At 49.1% G+C, this 21,580-nt stretch overlaps 1 protein-coding gene across 5 annotated transcripts in view; it reads left to right on the top strand.

Annotated features, from left to right (window-relative positions):
* Vipr1 (vasoactive intestinal peptide receptor 1) overlaps positions 1 to 21,580 on the top strand; it is a 44,099-nt gene that overhangs the window by 10,017 nt on the left and 12,502 nt on the right. For 2 of the 5 annotated variants that reach the window (XM_047531525.1, XM_047531524.1), the window contains exons 2-3: positions 654 to 759; positions 5,639 to 5,746. In XM_047531525.1, coding sequence (XP_047387481.1) covers positions 654 to 759; positions 5,639 to 5,746 — 214 coding nt within the window. Of the gene's footprint in view, positions 1 to 653; positions 760 to 5,490; positions 5,542 to 5,638; positions 5,747 to 21,580 lie in introns of those variants that run through there. The other 3 variants (XM_047531523.1, XM_047531522.1, XM_047531526.1) reach the window with 2 other exon arrangements.

Raw genomic sequence — 21,580 nt, 5'->3', positions numbered from 1 at the left:
TTGAATCATCCAGAAGCTAAGGAGGAAGCAGGTGCGGTCTATCCATGTGGGGGCTACACTCCTTCCCAACCTGGTGATCGGGGGACTGACAGGCTCCTGGAGTGGGATCAGAAGCTGGAAAATGCCTCTGTTCCTGGATTCTTCCAAGGCTTGTCCCCAGAAATTGGAGGCTTGGATCTAACTCCTCAGAACAGGGTAGCCTATCTGAGTCCCACCCATTTAGAGAGACTGAGTTGAGGGTAAAGAACACCAAACCAAGCTGGAGCATGGCAGAGTTCAGTGGGCCAGCCCAGGGATCTAAGGAGAGACCCTCTTATCTCTTTCTTGGGTTACAAGACCCACTTAAAGTCAAAGTTATTACAATTGCAGCATTATTGGGGGAGCCACCAAGAAACCATGACAGTGCCCTCAAGGAAGACCAGCTTTGGGAACAATGGACAAATTTGGGCTCAGGTCTAGGTCAGGGTCAGAGTTCATTCTGGGCCTCGGATGGATATGTTGTCTGGGATTGGGATGGAGGTTCAGTATAGGACTTGGATCTCCCCCAGGGCAGTCCTGACTGGGTCCTACCTGGTCCCATGCTCTTGGAGACTGTGGATGAGAAGCAGACTGTGGACAAAGCTGATGGGCACCTCCCTGTCTCTGTCCCCTAGGGTGGCCGGGCAGCCAGATTGCAGCAGGAATGTGATTATCTGCAGATGATTGAGGTGCAGCACAAGCAGTGCCTGGAGGAGTCCCAGCTGGAGAATGAGACAGCAGGTGAGGCCCCATGGGAAGAGAGGAGTTGGGGACCCACAGTGTCCCATGTCTCTGCATGTTGTGAGCTGAAGTCCAAGTCACATACACTCCACCTTCATTTGTTGGGGATCACAGGGAACAGGGATTGCACCACAGAGCTGCTAGGCAGTGAGAAGTTGGGAGAAGGAAGGGTTAACAGGTCTTCCTGTTCTCATCTCCCCACCTCAGGTCTGGAGATCTCCCAGCTGCCAGCAGAGAACATACTAATTTGGGGTTCTGAAAATGGTGTGAATCCAACTCTGCATTTTGGGGTACAGAAAGAGTGGGGATGATACCTACGGCTGCTGGCCCACCCAAGATAGGAGGTCCAGGGTTCTAGGTGATAGAGACTTATGGACAAAAAGCAGGCAAGTTCCAGAATGCCCAGCCCAGCCCACAGAGAGGCTAGAGTAGCTGCCCAATGGGAATCAAGCTTCTATCCCCTGACTTTGTTAGAGCTGGGGTGGGAAGGCCTGGAACCAGGACACCACCCTCTAGGATTAGACCATTATACTGTTAGCATCTCAGAGGAAGAGTGGGGCATTCAGTCCTATGACCTCCACAGGTACCACCTGGAAGCTCAAAGTCATCTTGGAAGTGGAGAGCAAGGAGTACTAGGCTAGTCTGGACAGGCCTGGAATACTTAATCATAGGAGAAGCTGAGTTCCTGCTTCTTTCTTCCAACCCTAAACGTTGCCACCACAACACTCAGTGGACTAACTTTGACACTGCACATATACATAGTCCCTTAGGCCTCCCCATCCCAACCCACCCTCAGCAGGTCCAACGAACCATCAACTCATTATCCTGCTGAGTAGACCAGTTGAGTTCAGCCCTAGAGGCTGAGCACATGAGAGTCCCTGCTGCTCCTCCTCAGGGATCTGGAAGAACTCCAGCCTGGCAGTGTGAAGAGTGGTACCCAGTTGCCCAGACCCAGCAGCAGGGCCACCAGGACAGATGACAGTACCCTCCCCTCAACTCAGCAGCAAGAAGTTGAGCCAGATTTGGAAGGGTGGGCAGGTCTGGAGAAGCAGAGAGGCTGAGAATGTGGGGGTACCAAGGCAGCCATCCTGTTGTGGGTCAAGGGGGGTCAGGTTCAGGCTCCCTGGGGGTGGGAGTTGATACCTCAGGGAAGAGAGAGTGAGGTAACTGCACCTGCTCTGGGCCTCTGTCCCAGGTCATCTCTACAAGACTGGGCTTGCAGGAATGGGATAACCTCACTGAAGATTCAGGAGCACCTCTGTGTCCTGCTGGGTTCTCCTGATCCCTAGCCACAGCCCTGAGGCTGACAGTTATGTAACCCCTCCTGAGCCCCTCCTCCTTGGCCCTGAAGCCCAGGCTCTCTGTATCCTGCACACATAAATGAGTGTACGGGACCTCACAGATGGGCCTTGCCCTCACAGGGCAGTTTGCCCCCTGTCTCCTGAGTCCTGAGACTGAGGCCTGGGTCAAGGGGTAGCAGAACCTGCCTGCTGCCTATGTGACCCCCCCGCCACCCTGCCAGGGTAGGACAGAGGATCAGGCTACAGACAGGCCCCAGCAGGCCTCAGGATCATGGACTGGTCTGAGAGACCCAGACCCCAGACTCCAGGCCCCACTCCAGAGCCTTCCCAGGCCTGAGGCAGGCCACCTCGTGATCTTGATGAGATCACTGCTGGCACCGGGTGCCTGTCGAGTGCCAACACCCTGTCGTTCGGCAGCCAGTCTGAGATCCAGAGGAGGGCAGGCGTGGGTCTGTGGGCTGTGGGTCTGCCCCTGACCTTGTGTGGGGCTGCGTGTGTGTTCCTATACATGCGAATGCGCACCCCTGGCCCATATCTATCTGGGGCTGCGTCTGTCCCTCTGGGGTCTGTTGCTTTGACTCCGAGTATCTCCAGGAGTCGTAGGTGTGTGTCTGCTTAAGCCTGGACATGCCTAGATGTGTCTGCCTGGTATTCTGTGTCCCTGTGTGTCAATTTGTGTTTCTATCAGTGTGAATGTCCATGGTATGCCCAGATTGGTCTGTCCTGGTGCATGCGTCTCTGTGAGTTGTGTCCCTCTGTACCTGTTTTGTGGCTTGTGTCTGGTCTATTCATGTCCATATATATATATATATATATATATATATATATATATATATATATATGGTTTGCTTGTGTGCCTGGGGTTCTCTGTAAGTTTGTCTCTGTGTGCATGAATTTCTAGAAAATGACACAACAGAGGCCCCATGCCACCCTGCTTTGCCATTCCTTACTTCATGCTTCAGGTTGGGCTTTCCTATTGGGGTAACGACCCCTCCCACTGGATACAGAAAAATATTCCTAGGCCAATAGGTGAAGTACCAAGCATTTTCATGGCTATGGCCCCCTCCACTGCTTCCCTGACCCCTCTACCTCAGCAACCAATCCTGTCCTGCCTTCTACAAGAGGCTTCCCTGAACACACACACACCCTATATTGTCCTGTTTCCTGGCTTCCTGCCCTACTTGATGACCTGCACCCCAGGACCAGTTCACAGCCCAGCCTTGGTTGTGATGAGGTTCCTTGAGGGTCAGTGTGACCTACCCAAGGGCAGGACCTAGGGTCCCTCTCTTCTGTCCCACCTCTGGTGAAGCCAAGTTCAGGGGCAGAAGCCTGATTCTGAATCTGCCCCCCAGCCTGTGCTGGCAGCTGGAGCTTCAGAGAGTCTGAATTCTGGCAGAGACCCAGACACAATAGCTGGCCTACAAAACAGGGTGTGGCCAGCACTGTCAGAGAGGGGTAAACAAAGTCCAGCAGCAACAAAATCCCCAGAGACATGCCATGGAACCCTTCAGACCAGCAGCGGGAACATGCGAATAGGCTGCACCTCCTACCAGCAAGGTGACCTTCATCTATGCCTAATCATGATGCCTTAGTTTTCTCAGATGTGAAATGGAAGGGTTAAATAAGCTATTTCTTTAAAGAGGGCAGAACAGTGCCAGGCACATACCAAGCCTACATGTGTTTGATGATATTAACAGGTTCTTAAACCATAATCCTAATTTGACTGGCCTGACAGGCCTCTACGTGGCCTCCAGAGAGGCTGGCACAGGAAAGGAGGAGATCTGGCAGCCAGATTAAGACTGTAGGTGCCCCTAGGGTAGGTTGGGGTGGAAGTGGTTGGGGTACACAAGGAAGGGAGACTAGTCTGACCAGACCCCAGGGTTCCAAGTATCTTCTTCAGCCTTTAGCTACAGGTGCCACCTGACGACTGCAAACCCAGAGGTCCCGCCTCTAGTCCCCACCCCCACTGCATCCCCACTCAAGCACTCAGAGTCTCTTCCCCTAAGTGGGGACATCCATCCACCTCCTCTTCCCAGGCCCCCTTCTTGGGAACTTGTGAACCTTCGGACCTGGGCTGGGCTGGGCTTGGCCCAGCTGGCGTTGACTTTGGCTCAGGGGTTGGGTTTCCTGAGCAAATCCATGGGACTGGCAGTATTGCAAAGAGACAATTAAGCCTCCCTTAGGGGAGGGGGTCCAGCGTAGTCGTAGTCCCTCAAGGGAGCCTGCTCCTGAAGAGGCAAAATGGCATTTGCAACTGCCCAGTAGAGCAGATCCCTGAAGACCCCCCTAACTAGCCAGGTCCTGCAAAACTCATCGCTTAGCTACACAGTGAAGCCCACAGCCTGTGCTGCTGGATTTTCTCTGATGCCCCCATCACCATTGCTAACCCAACTGAGATGGGGACATCTGTTCTGACATGTGAGCTTCAGGCAGACTCAAAACCTAGATGAAACCCAATATGCCTGTTGCTCCATCATACCCCACACCTCCTTTTTATAACAAACATTTCTCCAAGGCACTTTTACTATGATAAAATGAAATTCAGAATATGCTCATATTTATCCTTTTAAAAAAGTTATGGTTTATAATAGGTCCTCCTGGGACAAGTTTCACTTTTGAATGAGGCATAAAAGCCTTGTTTGTGTCAGCAAAGTAGGATCTATCAGCATTGTTGAAATTCTTAAAACTGCTGCTGATAATTTTGTGATACATATTTTAAATCTAAATGTCAGTTTTCTCAAAAATCTTAAAAAGAAAGGTCATTGCACTACCAAAAAAAGATGTTCTAGCTATAATATAAAAGACAAACAAAAAGGAAAGTAACTTATAATACAATGCTGTGTACATGTTCAGGTATGATTGCACTGAAAGATAAGAAGATATGGTCTGAAGGTTGTACCTATAAATAGAAATTCTGAGAATGTGAGGGCTATAAATGCAGATTGATATATGCATGTGGTTATACCAGTGACTCAACTATCACAAACAGTATTGCTGTGGGTAACATGATTTCCAAAACATCAAATGACTCTAAAGTTCAGAACAAAACAAAGTATATTCTTCTCTCCCATTACTCAATGGTGACATTCCTGGAAAACTTCATGTATGTTAAACTTGTGCAATAAGCACCTTGGGTTTATATGTAAAATGGAGCAAGAGTCTAAGCTCTGGTCATTGCAAAAGGTTTTCATCTACACAAATGTTCAGTGGCACATCTGAAAGTCATGCAGAATGTAAGAGAATTTTCACTGCGTAGGACCATCCTCGTCACCTACCTGGCATCCCTGGTGGCTGCCCATCAAATGCCAGATGAAGCCTTCCATCACTGCAACAAACAAAACCTCCAAGTGTTCAAAACGCCCAAAGGGGGCACTCCATCCCTCACTGAGCACCATGGAGTGGTAGTCATGCCTTCTTCTCCCCTCTCCCTGCCAGGACAGGGCAAGGCTGTGCCTCCCCTCTCAGACTGCAATGGCTCAAGGTAAGAGGCTGTCAGGAGGAGGAATAGAGTGGTACCTGTGAGCTCAGGCCCCAGGTTTTCTTTGGTGACACATGTGTCCTCTGCCTTTACCACACAGGCTGCAGCAAGATGTGGGACAATCTTACCTGCTGGCCGGCCACCCCTCGGGGCCAAGTGGTCGTCTTGGCCTGTCCCCTCATCTTCAAGCTCTTCTCCCCCATTCAAGGTAAGAGTCCTGGTCTGAAGGGCAGGAGCTCTGGTGGTGTATGTGGGCCTGCTGGAATAGGAACTCCCTTCTCAAGAAAGGGGAAAGGCAAAGGGAAGTAGACAAAGAGGCTGGAGCTATCCAGGGGTATCCCTGACAGGGGAAACAACCACTGGGTCTTTGAAAGACTCAGGGGATTTGATTAACTCTTCACATAAAGATAAGAATGTGGGAAGGGCTCACTAAATATTTGCTTAACAATTGATAACTGATTGACTGACAGGTGCCTGATTAAATTATGGCTCCCATGTTCCTGTTGTCTTGGGTTGGTTGTGATTCAGTCTTAGCTGCCTGGAGCCAATGACCTTTTGGGCTCCATGAAACTGCCATACAGCTTTACTTGCCTACATTGTCTTGTTCTGCTTAAGTGAATGTTCACATGTGAGATAGAAAGAAAAAAAGGGAACCCTTCAGGAAGTGGGTTTTCTTGCTCTTGAGTTATTGGAGGCCTCCAACATCCTTCCTTTCAGTGGATTAAGCACCTCCTAGTATACAAGGAACAGGGTTAGACACCAGTAGGGAGGGGGGACACTGGAAAAAACCACCCTCTGCCTGCCTTCTGGGAACAAGGATCCCTAGCTGGAGAGGCATTTAGTGAGGCAACAAACAAATACATCATAAGGGGTAAGAAGTTCTTAGAAGGAGAAAGAGGAGAGTGAGAACACTCTAAGTCAGGTGTTTACCAACAGCATTTCTGAGGAGGTGATGCTTCTACAGTGTGAACACCTGGTGGTGAGAAAGAGTCACTAAGCAGAGATCCTGAGTCAGGGGATAAGTGAAAGAGAAAATCACTAACTGTAGCATAAGCATTTAAGAAAACCTGATGGTGTGGTTGAAGCTTAGAGGAGGAAGGTGAGGTAGATACAGACTCTGCAGAGTGGAGACCAGACTCTGCAGGGCAGAGTCTGAATTTTGTCCCAAGTCCAGTAAGAAGCCAGAGGGGATTTTGAGCAGGGGACAGGCACAGTTCAATTCTGGTTCTTGCTGGAAACTCTGGTTTTTGTGAGAGGGAACTATTTCAGAAGGCAAATGGGAAGACTCAATGAAAAGTCATGCAATATTTGATGGTGGCTTGAATTCAGTTAGAAACCACAGTGAAGGAGAAAATTGAGAGACTTGTGTAATGAAGGTATGGAAGTGAGAGAGAGACAAGAAGAGAATCTGTATGCACTCCACAAGTCCAAGTTGCATGAAAAATGTGCAGGGAACTTTAAAGGGGCAAGAAGAATCCAGAGAACAGCAGGATGGATGGAGAAAACTGAGGGAGGAGGAGAGAATATGGAAAGGGCTGATAGAGGAGCAGTGTGGTGAGGAGGATTATTAGAGGATTAGGATGAGAGAAGAGAGGGAGGAGCATGATGGACAGAGAGGACTGAGTAAGGAGAAGGGTGGTATGGATAAGGAGCTAGGAAGGATCAGGGTGGATGTAGGGAAGTGAAGGAGGAAAGGAGTGTATTGAGAAGACAGAGAGGAGCAGGGTAGATGAAGAGGTGTATGGGAGGAGCATAGTCAGATGACTGAGAGAGGAACAGGATGGATGAACAGGTCTCCTCAGTTCTCTCCATCCATCTCTCTCATCTCTCAGTCCTTTCCATCCATTCTCTACAGCTCCTACTGAAAACAGCACTGTTTCTCTTTCCTCAGGCCTCTTCATCCAGCCCTGGTCCTACCTCAGTCTATCCACCCTGTTCTTCTCTGAGTCCTCTCCATCCATCCTTCTCCTCCCTCAGTCCTCTCCATCCACGCTGCTCCTTCCTCCCTCCTCACTATGTTCTCTCCATCCACTACATGCCTCCCTCACTCTGCTGCATCACATATTTCCTCCATCTCTATTCTACAATACCGATCCTGCCCCACTACTCCATATCCACAGTAATTCTCTTCTACTGCAGTCCTTTCTAACCATTCTGCTCCTCCCTCAATCCTCTCAATTCACCATGCTTCTTCCTTACTCCTACCCATCCTGGATCAGGATGGTTGGAGACAACCACATGAGGAGCAGTGTGGAAGAGTCTATGAGAGGATGGAGCAGCATGGATGGAGAAGATTGAGTGAGGAGCAGAATAAATGAAGAGGAGTAGGGGAGGAGCAGGGTGAAGGGAGAGGACTGAGGAATTATCCAGCTTGACCTAGAAGACTAAGGGAGAAGCATCGTGAATAGAGAGGAGACAGATGAATGGAGAGGACTTAAGAAAAACAAGTATGGACAGACAAGACTGAAAGGGGAAACCAGCATATAAGGAGGAATGAGAGATTTGCAGCACTGGAAGGAGAGGATTGAGGGAGTACTGTGTGAATAGAGAGAATTGAGGGAGGAGAAGGGAGAATGAGGAGGAGCAACCAAGGAGCAGAGTGAACCCAGAGGGCTGAAGTAGGAGCAGGTTGGAGGGAGATAACTGAGGGACGAGTTGGATGCATGGAGAATACTGAAGGGATAAACCAAGTGGATGAAGAGGACTGAGGGAGGAAAGGGGGATGAAAAGTCCTAGGGAAGAGCATGATTGATGAGGATAAATGACAGAAAATGATGTGAATGTCAAAACTTAAGCACAGAGGAAAATGGAGAGGACTGAGGAAGGAACACTGCTTATGAGTTGGTGCAAGGGGAGAGCACAGTTTATGGAGAGGACCTAGGGAGGTTCACTGTGAATGACAAGCAGTAAGGGATGTGCAGTGCGAGAAGCAGGTTGAATAGGGTAGAATGAGGGATAATCACCCTGAAATGACAGAACTACTCATCTAAAGGATGGCTTTAGATGAGTAGTGTAAATGTGAAGGCAGATAAGTGGGGAGGAGTGAAGGAAGAGCTGGGAAGGAGAGCAGGAGTGAGGGAGGAACAGGGCTCAATGGGGAGGACTGAAGTAACTGCAGGTTGGTATGAAGGAATGAGTGAGCAGCAGGGCTGGATGGTGAAGCCTGATGAAGGAGCAAGAGGGATGTGGATGAGGAAGGAGAGAGAATAAAGGTGGTGGATAGAAACGTGAGGGATTATCAAGATGGATGAGGAGGAATGAGGAAGGAGAAAGATGGAGAGGACTGAGGGTGGAGCAGGGTGGATGGAGAAGACTGAAAGATGAGCCATTTAGATGAGCAGAAGAAGGAAAGGGAAGGTTGATGGAGAGGACCAAAGAAAGATAAGTTGATGAGGACTGATGACATAACAGAATGGAAGAAGAGTACTGAGAGAGAAGAATGGAGAAGAAGTGATGGAGAGGGGTGAGGAGTTGATGAGGTGAGGAGGACAGAGGAATAAAGCAGGTGGGTGAAAGTTGGAGGGGCAAGCAAGATTGAGGAGGAGGTGTGAGGGAGGTTCATGTGGATGAGAAAAACTGAAGGAGAAGTAGGATGTTGGTAGAAGACTGAGAAAGGATGACTGATTATGAGAAGGGAGGGTATAGAGGACTGAGGGAGGAGTACCATGGATGGAGGGGATGAGGGAGATGCTGTCTGGATGTACAGGACAAAGGGAGGAACATAATGGATTTGGAGCAGGAGATGTGATGGAGGAGAAGGATGGGTGAGGATATTGATGAAATGGATTAATGGGGAGAGTTTGGAATGAGGAGAGGACTGAAAGAGGTTCAGGACAGATATGGAAGGATGATGGAGGGGTAGGACCAGAGGGAGAGGATGGAGAGATGATCAGGGTTTATAAGTAGTGAGGTAGGATCAATGTGAACAGAAAATACTGAGGGAGAACCAAGATGGATGGAGAGGTCGGAAGGAGAGGTAGGATATTTGTGGCAGAGGGGTAGTGAGGGAGGATCAGGTTGGGTGGAGAGGACTGAGAGAGGAGCAGGATGGATGAAGAGGACTGAGCTAGGAGCTGGATGGAAGGACAGGGCACCTCAGTACACTTCATCATCCTGCTCCCCCCACAACCCTCCTAATCTCAGACCTCCTTGTCTTACAGCCCTCTCTGTCCAGTCATGCTCTTACCTCAATCCTCTTCATCCATCCTGTTGCCATTGCCATCTCAGTCCTCTCTATCCATCCTGCTCCTCCCTCGGGCCTCATCTTCCATCTTGCTTCCCCATCACTCCTCTTAATCATAGCCCTCTGCTTCCTTCTTCAATCCTGTCTAGCCCTATTCCTCTCTCAGTCCTCTCCATTCACCCTGCTCCTCCCTCAATCCTCTTCATCTTACTGCTCTGTCCTCACTCCTTCCTCTCTCCTCTGCATCCACCATGACTCTCCATCACCCCTCCTCATCCACATTGCTTCTCCATCTCTTTTCCTTTCCATACTGCTCCACCCTCATTTCTCCTCAACAACAACTCTTTCCTCCCAGTCCTCTCTAACCATCATACTCCCTCCTCAGTCATCTTCATCCACCATACTTCTTTCTAACTCTTCCACATCCTACTTCAGGGTGGTTGGAGAAGATCATATGAGGAGAAGTGTAGAGGAGTGGGCATGAGAATGCAGCATCACAGATGGAGAGAATTGAGGGATAATGATGTATGGAGAGGATTAAGGGAGCACCAGGATGGATGGAGAGGACTCAGGTAGACAAGTATTGAGAAGATGACTGTAGAAGGAGCAGGTTGTACGGGAATTACCTGGGAGAAGGAGTAGATTGGGAAGATATGACTGAGGAAAGAGCAAGATGGAAGGAGAGGACTGTGGGAGAAACACAATGGGATTAGAGGGCTGAGGGAGGATCTGGATGGGTGGAGAGGTCTGAGGGAGAAGGAGGATAAATGGAGAGGGATGGGGGAGAATCATGAAGGATGAAAAGGACTGGGGAGGAGTAGAATAGGACATAGGGAGGAGTAGGATAGTTGGAGACGACTGAAGGAGGAGAAGGATGGAGGAAATCAAGGGAGGAGCAGGAAGGATTGAGAGGAATGAGGGAGGAGCAGGATATAGGAGAGGAGTAGGGGGTGAGCAAGATGGATGGGAAGAACAAGGGTGGTGCCTATTAGAAGTAGGCATCTGAGGAAGGATCTGGAGGGATAGAGAGGGTGAAAGGAACAGCAGGATGAATGCAGAGTACTGAAGGAAAGGTGGGATGGATGGAGAGGACCGAGTGAGGATCAGGATGAATGGAGAGGATTGTCAGATGAGTTGAGAAATGGAGAGGACTGATGGATTTGCCAGGACAAAGGGCCAAACAGGATGGAAGGAGAGGAAGGGGAAGAATCAGGATGTATGGAGAGGACTAAATTATGGAAAAGATTAGGATGAAAAGACTGAGAGTGAGAGAAACAAATTTGGGGGTGAAGAGGATTTAGAGAGGAGTAAGTCTGGTGGAGGGAGAAGTAGGATGAATGGAGAGAACTGAGAGGACAAGGATGAATGTAAAGGAATGAGGGGAGGATCAGGACTACGTAGATGACTGGGGTGAGGAACAGATTTGGAGGAGAAGACTGAGGAAGGAATGGATTGTTTGAGAGGACTAGAGGAGGAGAACTGAGGAATAAACAGGATGAATAGAGAGGACTGGAGTGAGAACAAATTGGGGGAAGACTGAGTGAAGACCAGGATGGATGAAAAGGAATGGGGAGGATCAGTAAGAATGGAAAAGGAGAGGAACAGATTGGGAAGAGAGGACTGAAGGAGGAGCAGGATGGATGATGGAGAGAATGAAGGAGAAACATAACTTTTTGGTGGGGTTCTGTGAGAGAGGATCAGTTTGGATTGAGAGAACTGAGGGAGAAGGAGGATACTCAGGAAGGAATGAGGGTCAGGATGGATGGAGAGGGTGAGTGGAGGAAAAGATTTGGATGAGAGGACTAAGGAAGGAGTAGAATGACTGGAGAGGACTGAGGGAGGAGCAGGATGGATAGAGAGGACAGAGGAAGGAGCAGAAGGGATGCAGAGAACTGAGTCCAGAGTTCAAACAGATGAACAGGTCAGCTCAGTCCACTCCATTCATCCTGTTCCTCCAACATCCCTCATCATCACAGCCCTCTTTCTTGTCTTCTAACCCTCTCCATCCAGTCGTGTATTTCTGCAGTCCAATCCATCCTTCCTGCTCCTCCATCACTCCTCATCATAGGCCTCCTACTTCAGTCCTTTGCATTCAGCCCTGCTCCTTTCTCAGTCTTCTCCATCTATTCTGCTCCTCCCTCAGTTCTCTCCATCCATCCTGTTCCTCCATCATTCCTCATCAGATTCCTTCCCCCTTCTTCAGTCCTCTCAGTACAGCCTTGTTCTACTCTCAGTTCTCTCCATCCATCCTATACCTACCTCAGTCCTATCCACTTTTACTGCTTCATCCTTACTTCTTCCTCTCTCTTCTATGTCGACCATAATCCTTCATCCCTTCTCATCATCCACATTGCTCCTCTATCCATTTTCCTTTCCACACTGCTCCTTCCTCACTGTTCCTCATCCACAACAATCCTCTATCCACTCAGTTCCCTCCAACCATCCTACTTCCCCCTCAGTACTCTCCATCCACCATACTTCTTTCTAACTCTTACACATCTTAGTTCAGGGTGAGTGGAGAGAACCATGTGAGGACTTGTGTAGAAGAGTAAGTGTAGGATGGAGCAATATGGATGGAGTGGATTGAAGGAGAAGAGTGACTAGAGAAGAATAAGGGAGGGTCAGAATGGATTAAGAGGTCCAGGGGAGGTACTATTGAAAGTAGACATCTGAGGGAGTAACAGGATAGATGCAGAGGACTGAATGAGGAGCAGGATGGATATAAAGAACTGAGGGAAGAGCAGGGGAGACGTAGAGGACTGATGGAGCTGCAGGATGAATTGAAAGTACTGAGGGAGGGCAGAATAGAGTGGAAGGAGAGGAGTGGAGAAGAATCAGGATGGATGGAGAGAACTGGGGTAAGAAATAGATTTGGAGGAGAAGAATAAGGGAAGCATAAGATGAATAGTCAGGAGTGAGGAATAAACAGAAATGTGTGGGCTGAGGAGGAGTTAGGGAGGAGCTGGTTGGGTGGAGAGAACTGAGGGAGGAGCAAGATGGAAGGACAGAAGTGTGGAAGGGCCAGGATAATGGATGGTGAGGAATGAAGGAGGTTCAGGATGGGTGTAGAGAATTGGGGATAGGAACACATTGGGAGGAGAGAACTGAGAGAAGAGCAGGATGGATGTACAGTAGAGCAGGAGAATCAGGATGGATAGAGAAGACTAAGGTGAGAAATGTGTTGGGAGAAGAATATTGAGAGAGGAGCAGGATAGATGGAGAGAACTAGGAGAGGAGCAGACTGGAAGGAGAGAACTAAGGGAGGAGTAGAAGTGATAAAGATGAATGAAGGAATATCGGGATAGATGGAGAAGACCAGAAGAGGAGCAGATCAGGAGGGAAAGACTTAGTGCAGAGCAGGATGAATGAAGAGGACTGTAGGAAATAGCAGACTGGAAAGAGAGGTCTAAGGGAAGAGCAGGATGGATGGAGGAGTGTGAAAGAGGAGCAGGATGGGAGGAGAGGACTAGGGGAGGAACACATTGAAATGAGAGGACTCCGTGAAGAACAGAATGAACGGACAGAACTGAGGGAGGAGCGGGATGGAAGAAGAGGAATAGGAGAGGATCAATAAAAATGAAAAGGACTGGGATGAGGAAAGATTGGAAGAGGACTGAGATAGGAACAGGATGGATGGAGAGAAGGATGAAAGGAGAGTAGTGAGGAAGGAAGAGAATGAATGTCAGTACTAGGGGGAGAAACAGATTGAAAGAGAGAACTGAGGGAGAAGCTGGATGGGAGGAGAGAACATCAGGATGGAAGACGAGGCCTGAGGGAGGAACAAACAGGATGGGATGTACTGAGGGAGGAGCAAAATTAATGAAGAGGACTGCAGGGAGGAACAGATTGGGAAGAGAAAACTGAAGGAAGACCTGGATGGGTGTTTAAGTACAGAAGACATGGAAAATTTTTGTGTAAGGAGAATTGATGGAGGAGTAGGATGCATGGAGAGAACTGAGCTAGGAGCTGGATGGATAGACAGGTCACCTCTGTCCTCTCCATTCATTTGGCTCCCCCAACAACCCTTACCATCACAACCCTCCTTCTTGTCTTACAGATCTCTCCATCATTTCTGCTCTTACCTCAGTCCCCTCATCCGTTCTCCTCCTCTGTTAGTCCTCCTCATTATAAACCCTCCTTTTTAAATTTTCTCCATTCAGCCCTCTCAGTTCCATCCATCATGCCCCTCCCTCAGGCCTCATATTCCATCCTGCTCCTCCATCATTTCTCATCATCATAGCCCTCCACTTCCCTCTTCAGTCCTCTCCATCCATCCTGCTCCTCCCTCAGTCTTCTCCAGTCATCCTGTTCCATCCTCCCTCCTTTCTCTCTCTTCTCTGCATCCAACATGACCCTCCATCACACCTCCTCATCCACATTTCTCCTGCCTCCTTTTTTTGTTCCATACTGTTCCTCCCTCCCTGATCCTCACCCACAACAAACCCATTTCCCCTCTTTCCACTCAGCGCTCTCTAACCATTGCACCCCACCCCCATCCTCTCAATTCAAAATGCTTCTTCCTAACTCTTCCACATCCTGGTTCAGTGAGGTTGAAGAGGACCATATGAGGAGAAGTGGAGAGGAGTGGCCATGAGAATGCAGCATCTTGGATGGAGAAGACTGAGAGAGAATGGTGGATGGAGAAGAATGAGAGGGTCAGGATGGATAGAGAAGGATGAGATGAGGAACAGATTGGGAGGAAAGAATTGAGGGAGGAGGAGGATGGATGGAAAGGAATGTAGGAGAAATAGAAATATTTGTGTAAGCAGGATAGGTGGAAGAGCAGGTTAGTTGGAGGGACAGGATGTCAGAAATGAGCAGGATGGATGGCCAAAGTGGGGGAGGAACAGATGCGAGAAGATTGAGGGAGTAGGATGGATGGAGAGGACTGGGGGAGTGTAGATTGGGAGTAGATGAATGAGGGATAAGCTGGGTGGATAGTCAGAACTGAGGGAGGAGCAAGATGGATAGATATTAATGAGGGAGGAGTAGGCTAAATAACAGTATGGAGAGGTGGAACAAATTGAAGGAGAATACAGGGAAAAGCAGGATGGATAGTAAGCACAGGTGAGGAGTAGAGTCGGAGGAGAGACAAGGAAAAGCAAGATGATGAGGCATGAGGATGGTGAGGAGTGATGGAGGAGAAGGATGGGTGGAAAGGACTGAGGGCAGAGAAGGACAGATGGAGATGACTGAGGGAGGAGAAGAATGGATGGAGAGGACTCAGAAGTTGGATGGATGGGATGATCACCTCAGTCCTCTCCATCCATTCTGCTCCTCCATCACTCCTCATCATCTTAGCCCTCCTTCTTCGGTCCTCTCCACTCATCCCTGATCCTCTCTGTTCTCTCTATTCATCTTGTTTCTCCATGATTCATTGTCATCATAGCCCTACCCCTCCTTTTTCATTCCTCTGCTTCTCCCTCAGTCCTCTCCATCCTTAATGCTCCATCCTAACTCCTTCCTCTCTCCTCTGTATGGACCATGACCCTCCATCACGCCTCCTCATCACATTGCTCCTCCATCCCTTTTCCTTTCCTTACTGCTCCTCCCTCACTGCTCCTCAAATAAAAGAATACTCTTTCCATTCAGTCCTCCCTAACCATCCTACTCATACCTCAGTCTTCTCATCCATCATGCTTCTTCCTAAATCTTCCACATTCTGTTTCAGGGTGATTGGAAAGAATCATGTAAAAAGAAATATAGAGGAGTATGGGTGTGAGACTTGAGTATCATGAATAGAGAAGACTGAGGGAGGAGAAGGATGGAGAAGGATGAGGGGGCATGAGAGAGGATGAAGTGGGTGGAGAGGACTGGGGGAGGATGAGATTGGGAGAAGATTACTGAGGGAGGAGCATGATGGATGAAGAGAACTAAGGGAGTACTAGGATTGTTACAGAGAACTGAGGGAAGAGCAGGATGGATGAAGAGGACTGATGGGGAAGCAGGATGTAGAGAACAGAGGGAGAAACAGGATGAATGTAGAGAACTGGAAGTGAGAGCAGATTGGGAGAAGACCAATGGAGGAACAAAATGAGTGGAGAGGACCTGGGGAAAGTTCAGACTGGAAGATGTGTGAGGGAGCATTGGATGGATGTAGAGGAGTGATGGAGAAATAGAAATTTGGGGTGAAGAGGATTGTGGGAGGAGAAGTTCTGGTGGAGAGGACTCAGGGAGAAGCAGGAGGAATAGAGGAGAATGAAGGAGGATCAGGATGGATGAAGGAGCCTGGGTGAGGGAATACATTGGGAAGAAAGGACTAAAGGAGGAACCGGATGGAAGGAGAGGAATGAGGGAGGATATAGATGGATGGAGAGGACTGGGAGAGAAACAGATTGTAACAAAGGGTTTGAGGTAGGAGTGGTATGCTAGGAGAGAACTGAGGGAATAGGAAGGATGGAGAAAACTGAGGGAGGAGCAGGATGGATGGAGAGGTCTGAGGGAGGAGGTTGATGGTTGAAGAGGTCTGAGGGTGAGCAGGAGGGATGGAAAGGACTGATGGGTGGACAATTCACCTCAGTCCTCTCTATCCATCCTGATCCTTCAACTCTCCTCCTCATCATAGCTCGCCTTCTCCCTCACTGCTCTCCATACAGGCCTGCTCATCTCTCAGTCCCCTCCATCCACCATGCCCCACCTTCACTCTTCCTCGTTTGCATTTCTCCTCCATCTCTTTTCCTTTACACACTGCTCCTTCCTCACTTCCTCTCGTCCACAATAAATCTTTCCATTTAGACATCTCCAACTATACTATTCCCCCTCGATCCTCTCTATTCATCATGCTTCCTCCTAACTTTTCCACATTGTGTATCAGGGTGGTTGGAGATGGACAGATCTGAGGGAGGAACACAGTGGATGAGGAGGGCTGAGAGATGAGCAGGCCTGTAAGGAGAGCACTGAGGGAGGAGCAGTGTTGACGGATAGGATTGAGGGAGAAGTAAAGCCTTAGAAGGAGCAACAAGGAAGTAGGATGAACCCAGAGGACTGAAGGAGGAGCAGGTTGGATGGAGAGAACTGAGGAAGGATGTTGATGGAGAAAACCAAGGAGGAGAAGGATGGATTGACAGTCCTGCTCAGTCCTTGGTATTCATCCTGCTCCTCTATCACTCCTCATCATGGCCTCCTCCTCCTTCCTCAGACCTCTGCATTCATTGTTTTTGCCTCAGTCATCTCCATCTATCCTGACCCTCCCTCAGTCCTCTCCATTATTGTTGCTCCTTCTCTCTATCCTTTCCATCCACCATGTCCCTCCATCACTCGTCCCCATCCACATTGCTCCCCCATCTCTTTCCTCCTTACACTGCTCCTCCCTTGTTGCTCCTCATCCACTGCAATCTTTCTAAGGCAGTTCTTTCCAACCATCCTACTCCTCCCTCAGTCCTTCTCCTCCACTTTTTCCTGACTCCACATCCCTGATCAGAGTGTTTGGAGAGGATCATGTGAGGAGCTGGGTGGATGAATTGGAGTAAGGGTACAACAACATGAATGGTGAAAACTGAGAGGAGAAGAATGGATAAAGGGAGGTGGGGGAAGAGCAGTGTGAGTGCAGAGGACTGAGGGAGGAAAAGAGTGGGTGCAGAGGAGCCACAAGAACTGAAGGTTGAGCAGGTTTGAGGGAATGAACTGGGGGAGGAGCAGAGTCAATGGGGAGGACCAAAAGAGGAGCAGGATGCCTGGAGGCAACTGCAGGGAGCACAGGATTGAATTAGAGGAATAAACCAGGTGGATGCAGAGGACTGAGCGAGCAACAGGGAATTAAAGGTACTAGGCAAGGGTGAATGATCTGAATGGAGAAAACTGAGCAAGGAGGAAAACAAATGGAGAAGACTGAGGGATGAGCACTTTTTATGAGTTGGCATGAGGGAAGAGCTGATAGAAAGGACTAAGGGAGGATCACTGTGAATGAAGAGCAAGAGAGATGTACAATGAGAATTTCTGTGGGTGAGGAGGAATTATAGAGGAGAAGGAAGTGGGTGTAGTGGACTAAAGGAGGAGCAGGTTTTATGGGGCAGAATGAGGGAAAACAGTCTGAATAGAGAGGACTGAGGGAGGAACAGAGTTGGTTTTAGATGAGTAGTGTGGAGGTGAAGGAGGATAGATGGAGAGGAGGGAGGGAGGAGCCAGGAAGGAAAGCAGGAGGGAGGGGAAAATGGGGCTGGATGGAGAGGACCACAGTAGGAGCAGGTTGGATATGAAGGAATGAATGAGCAGCAGGGCTGGATGATGGCTGATGGAGGAGCAAGAGGATGATTATGGTGAATGGAGATGTATGAGGAGGAATGAAGGAGGAGGAAGACCAGAGAGGATTGAGAGTAGAGCAGGGTGGATTGAGGGATGGGCCAGGTGGATGAGCATGAGTGAGGGCAGGGAAGGTTGATGGAAAGGACCAGGGGAGTATCCATCTACAAAGAGGACTGAAGAAGGTATCAAGAGTAGTGAGCACGGAGCAGTGCAAATGCAGAGAGCTGAAGGAGGAACCAGCTGGACTGAGGAATGTGCAAATAGCAGGGTAAATGAAGGGAATGGAGTGAGGAGCTGTGTGGATGGTGAGGACACCTTTCTTTTAAATGAGGATGAGTGAGGACTTAGGGAGTTGCAGGATATATGGAGAGATTTGAGGTAGGAACATGAAAAATGGAGAGGACCGAGGGGGGAGCAGCATGGATTAGGAGGAATGAGGGAGGAGCAGGACCGGATGGACAATACCAAGAGAGGAGCAGGCTGGATGTGGACGACTGATTGAAGAGCAGTGTTGATGAGGGAAGAGCAAGTAGGATGAAGGACAGTGGATGAAGAGGACTGAGGCAGGAGCAGCGTGGGTGGGGAAGACCTAAGGAGTTGCCAGGCTGATAAGGAAGAGTGAGGGAGGCAGCGAATGGATGGTAGGATTGAGGGAAGAGCAGGAGGGATCCAGAGGATAGAGGCAGGCACAGGGTGGATGTTTAGGACTGAAGAAGGAAGAAGATGGACAAAGTGGACTTAGGGAGGATCAAGGTAGAGGGAGAGGGCTGAGGGAGGAGCAGGGTTGATGAGGAGGAATGAGGGAAGAGCAGGCTAGATGGTGAGTACTGAGGGAAGACTAGGTTTGTTGTGGATGAAGAGGAGCGAGAGAGGTTCAGAGGTCATGGGGAGGATTGAAGCCAGAGTGTGGTTAATGGAGAGGTGTGAGGAAGGAGGGTGGGCACTCAGGGAGGAACTGTGTGTGTGAAGAGGACTAAGGAATGAGCAGGATGCATGGGGAGGATGGAGTTTGGTGCCAGATGATTGTGGATGAGGAGCAGTAAGGGAGCATCAGGGTTGACGAAGAGGACTGAAGGAGAAGAGGTGTAGGATGGATGTGGGAGACTTAGGGAGAAGGAGGGTGGCTGAGGAGGCGTGAGGGTACAGCAGGGTGAATTGAGAGGACTGAGGGAGAATCTGGGTGTATGAGGAATGATGGAGGAGCTGGATGGATGGAGAGGGCTGAGAGAAGAACAGGGTGGCTGGGGAAGACCATGGTGGAGCATGGCAGATGAGGCAGAGACAGGGAGGGAAGACAAGGACCTTGATAAGGTTTCATCAGGTGTCCCTCACTCCAGGTGACTTTTTCCTCCCTGGACCTTAGTTCCCCTCTTTGTAAAGTGGGGACGGGTGGTAGACCAAATGGTCTCTTTGACCTGTGCCATGTTTGCCCTCCATGCTAAGAGTTGTGACTTCTGCTATGAAGGACAGACCTTGATGTGCCCCCACAGAGTCTGGAAACAGTCAGGTGTGCCTTATTCCAGGCCAGCATCCCCCTTATCCAGTCCTCCTCCAGTGAGGACCTAAGGCCTGGGCTGGTAGGAGATGAGCTCTTCTGGCAGATCTCACATCGAGTCCCAAGAGTGGAGTCTGGCAACCAACCTTCTCCAAGCATCAACTAAATGCCTTTCTTCCTTCTATCCCTGCTGGAATGTATCTAGGCAGTTCCTTTGCTTAAGAACTCAGTCTCCAGTTCACCATCTAGCTGACCTTGAGGGTGCTGGCCTCAATAGGACCAATTCAGTGCCTTTGTGCAAATGAGAAAAAAGAGCAGGTCTTTTCTGGTGGAATCAACCTCTCACCAGAGCTCACCTAGTGGCAAGCTGAACGTGAAGTCAATTTTAGTCTGTCATTTGTCAGCCAGATGCCACGTGCAGTGAACAACCTGCACAGCTAACTCAGAGGACCTAGTTCAAAAATCATGGAGCCTGTGTCTGGGCTGAAAGTGTATCTGGACAATGAGATGAAGAAAGTATGAGGAACTGGCCTTAAATTCCAAAGGGGGATGTTTACAAGAGTGGGATAGGGACGGAATGAAGCCCAACTCCTGCCCCTTTGGATAACTCCCCTAAGAATGAACCTGATTCTACAGTAAAAGTCAAGGAAAGCTTATAGGAGATAAAACTCTTGGAGGGTTAGAAGTCATCTATTTAGGCTGGATATAATACCTGGGAAGAAGGGCTGGCTAGGTAAGTAATTGCTCATTAAGGTACCAAAATGTTCATGGTGGCTTATTTCTTTAGTTTATAGTATGCATATGTGCATCTGTGGTTTGGGTGGTTTTTGTTTTTTGTGGTACAAGAGATTGAACCCAGGTCCTCAAGCAGGCTAGGCAAGCATCCTATCACTGAGCTACATCTCCAGACCTTTTGAGATAGGGCCTTGTTAAGTTGCTGAGGCTAACCTTGAAATTGCAACCCTCCTGCCTCAGCCTCCAGAGTAGCTGGGATTACAGGGTTGCACCACCATACCAGGTTCATCTGTGGGGTTTTTACCTTTAAATATTTGAAGGGATTATTTTTTTAGAATAAAAAATAAGATAACAATTTTGGTTTGAAAAACAAATGCACAGTGTATGTTAGCCATGTCTGCAGAGTCTGTGGGCACGACCCCCCTCCCACTCAGTTCTTGATTCCAATCTAAGAAGTTTGCCCTTGCTAACTGGATGGGGAACCCTGGGAAGATCTCACCAGGAGAGAACTAGGGTCAGGTCTAGGTGCTAGAACTATCCCTCTAGCCATCTCAGGATGGTGAGTTGCTTGGAAGGGTCAGGAAAGCAGAGAGACCCATCAGGAGGCTTCTTACCTAAGCCAGGGAAGATGAGACGGTAGTAATATTGAAGAAAGAGAATCTGGGACAGGACTGCTGGCTGCTGGAGGAGAAGAGAGGGGAAAGAAAACTTCCCTCGTTTCTGTCTCAAGTCACTAAGCAGCAACTTTTAGAAGACAGACAACCCTGGAGAGGAGAGGGGTGTGACTGGTTTTTGAGCCATTGGTGAGTGGGAGGAAACAAAGAATGTGGGGCATTCCTGTCAGCTCAGAATAAAGTTCCTTTCCCTTTCCCTCCCACCCTCTGTATCCCCCCTGCAGACATGGAGCCAAATGGCAGAAAATTGGCTGCTCCTTGGGTCCCATGGTGACTGCCTTTGAAATCCCTTCAAGAGCAGCTCTCTTTGTGGCCTAGGTCACACTCCCAGGCTCCTCAAAGAGACCGCCCGCTCTCCCTTCCCCTATTACCTAAAGCAACCAGGGTTCCAGAAGACAAGGTATTCCTTTGGCCACTGCCAGGAGCCCAGATAAATCTGCAGTCAGGCTGGCTCGGGACTGCAGCTTCCTTGCTGTGACTAAGCAAGTTACTTCCTCTCTTAGCCTTTGGATCCCCATCTTCTAGCAGGACTAATGATAACTCATGATCCTTAGCCTTAACATGTTAATGTTTGCCCCAAAACACACACACACACATACACACACACACACACACGCACTCACACGCACTCACGCACATACACATGCACGCACGCACACATGCACGCACGCACACACACACAGCATGTGAAGCTACTGTGTAGACAGTCATGAG

This window comes from Sciurus carolinensis, chromosome 17 (assembly GCF_902686445.1).
Source record: "Sciurus carolinensis chromosome 17, mSciCar1.2, whole genome shotgun sequence".
Lineage (NCBI taxonomy): Eukaryota > Metazoa > Chordata > Mammalia > Rodentia > Sciuridae > Sciurus > Sciurus carolinensis.
The sequence above is the reverse complement of the archived record's forward strand: the minus strand, read 5'-3'. Positions and strand labels throughout refer to the sequence as shown.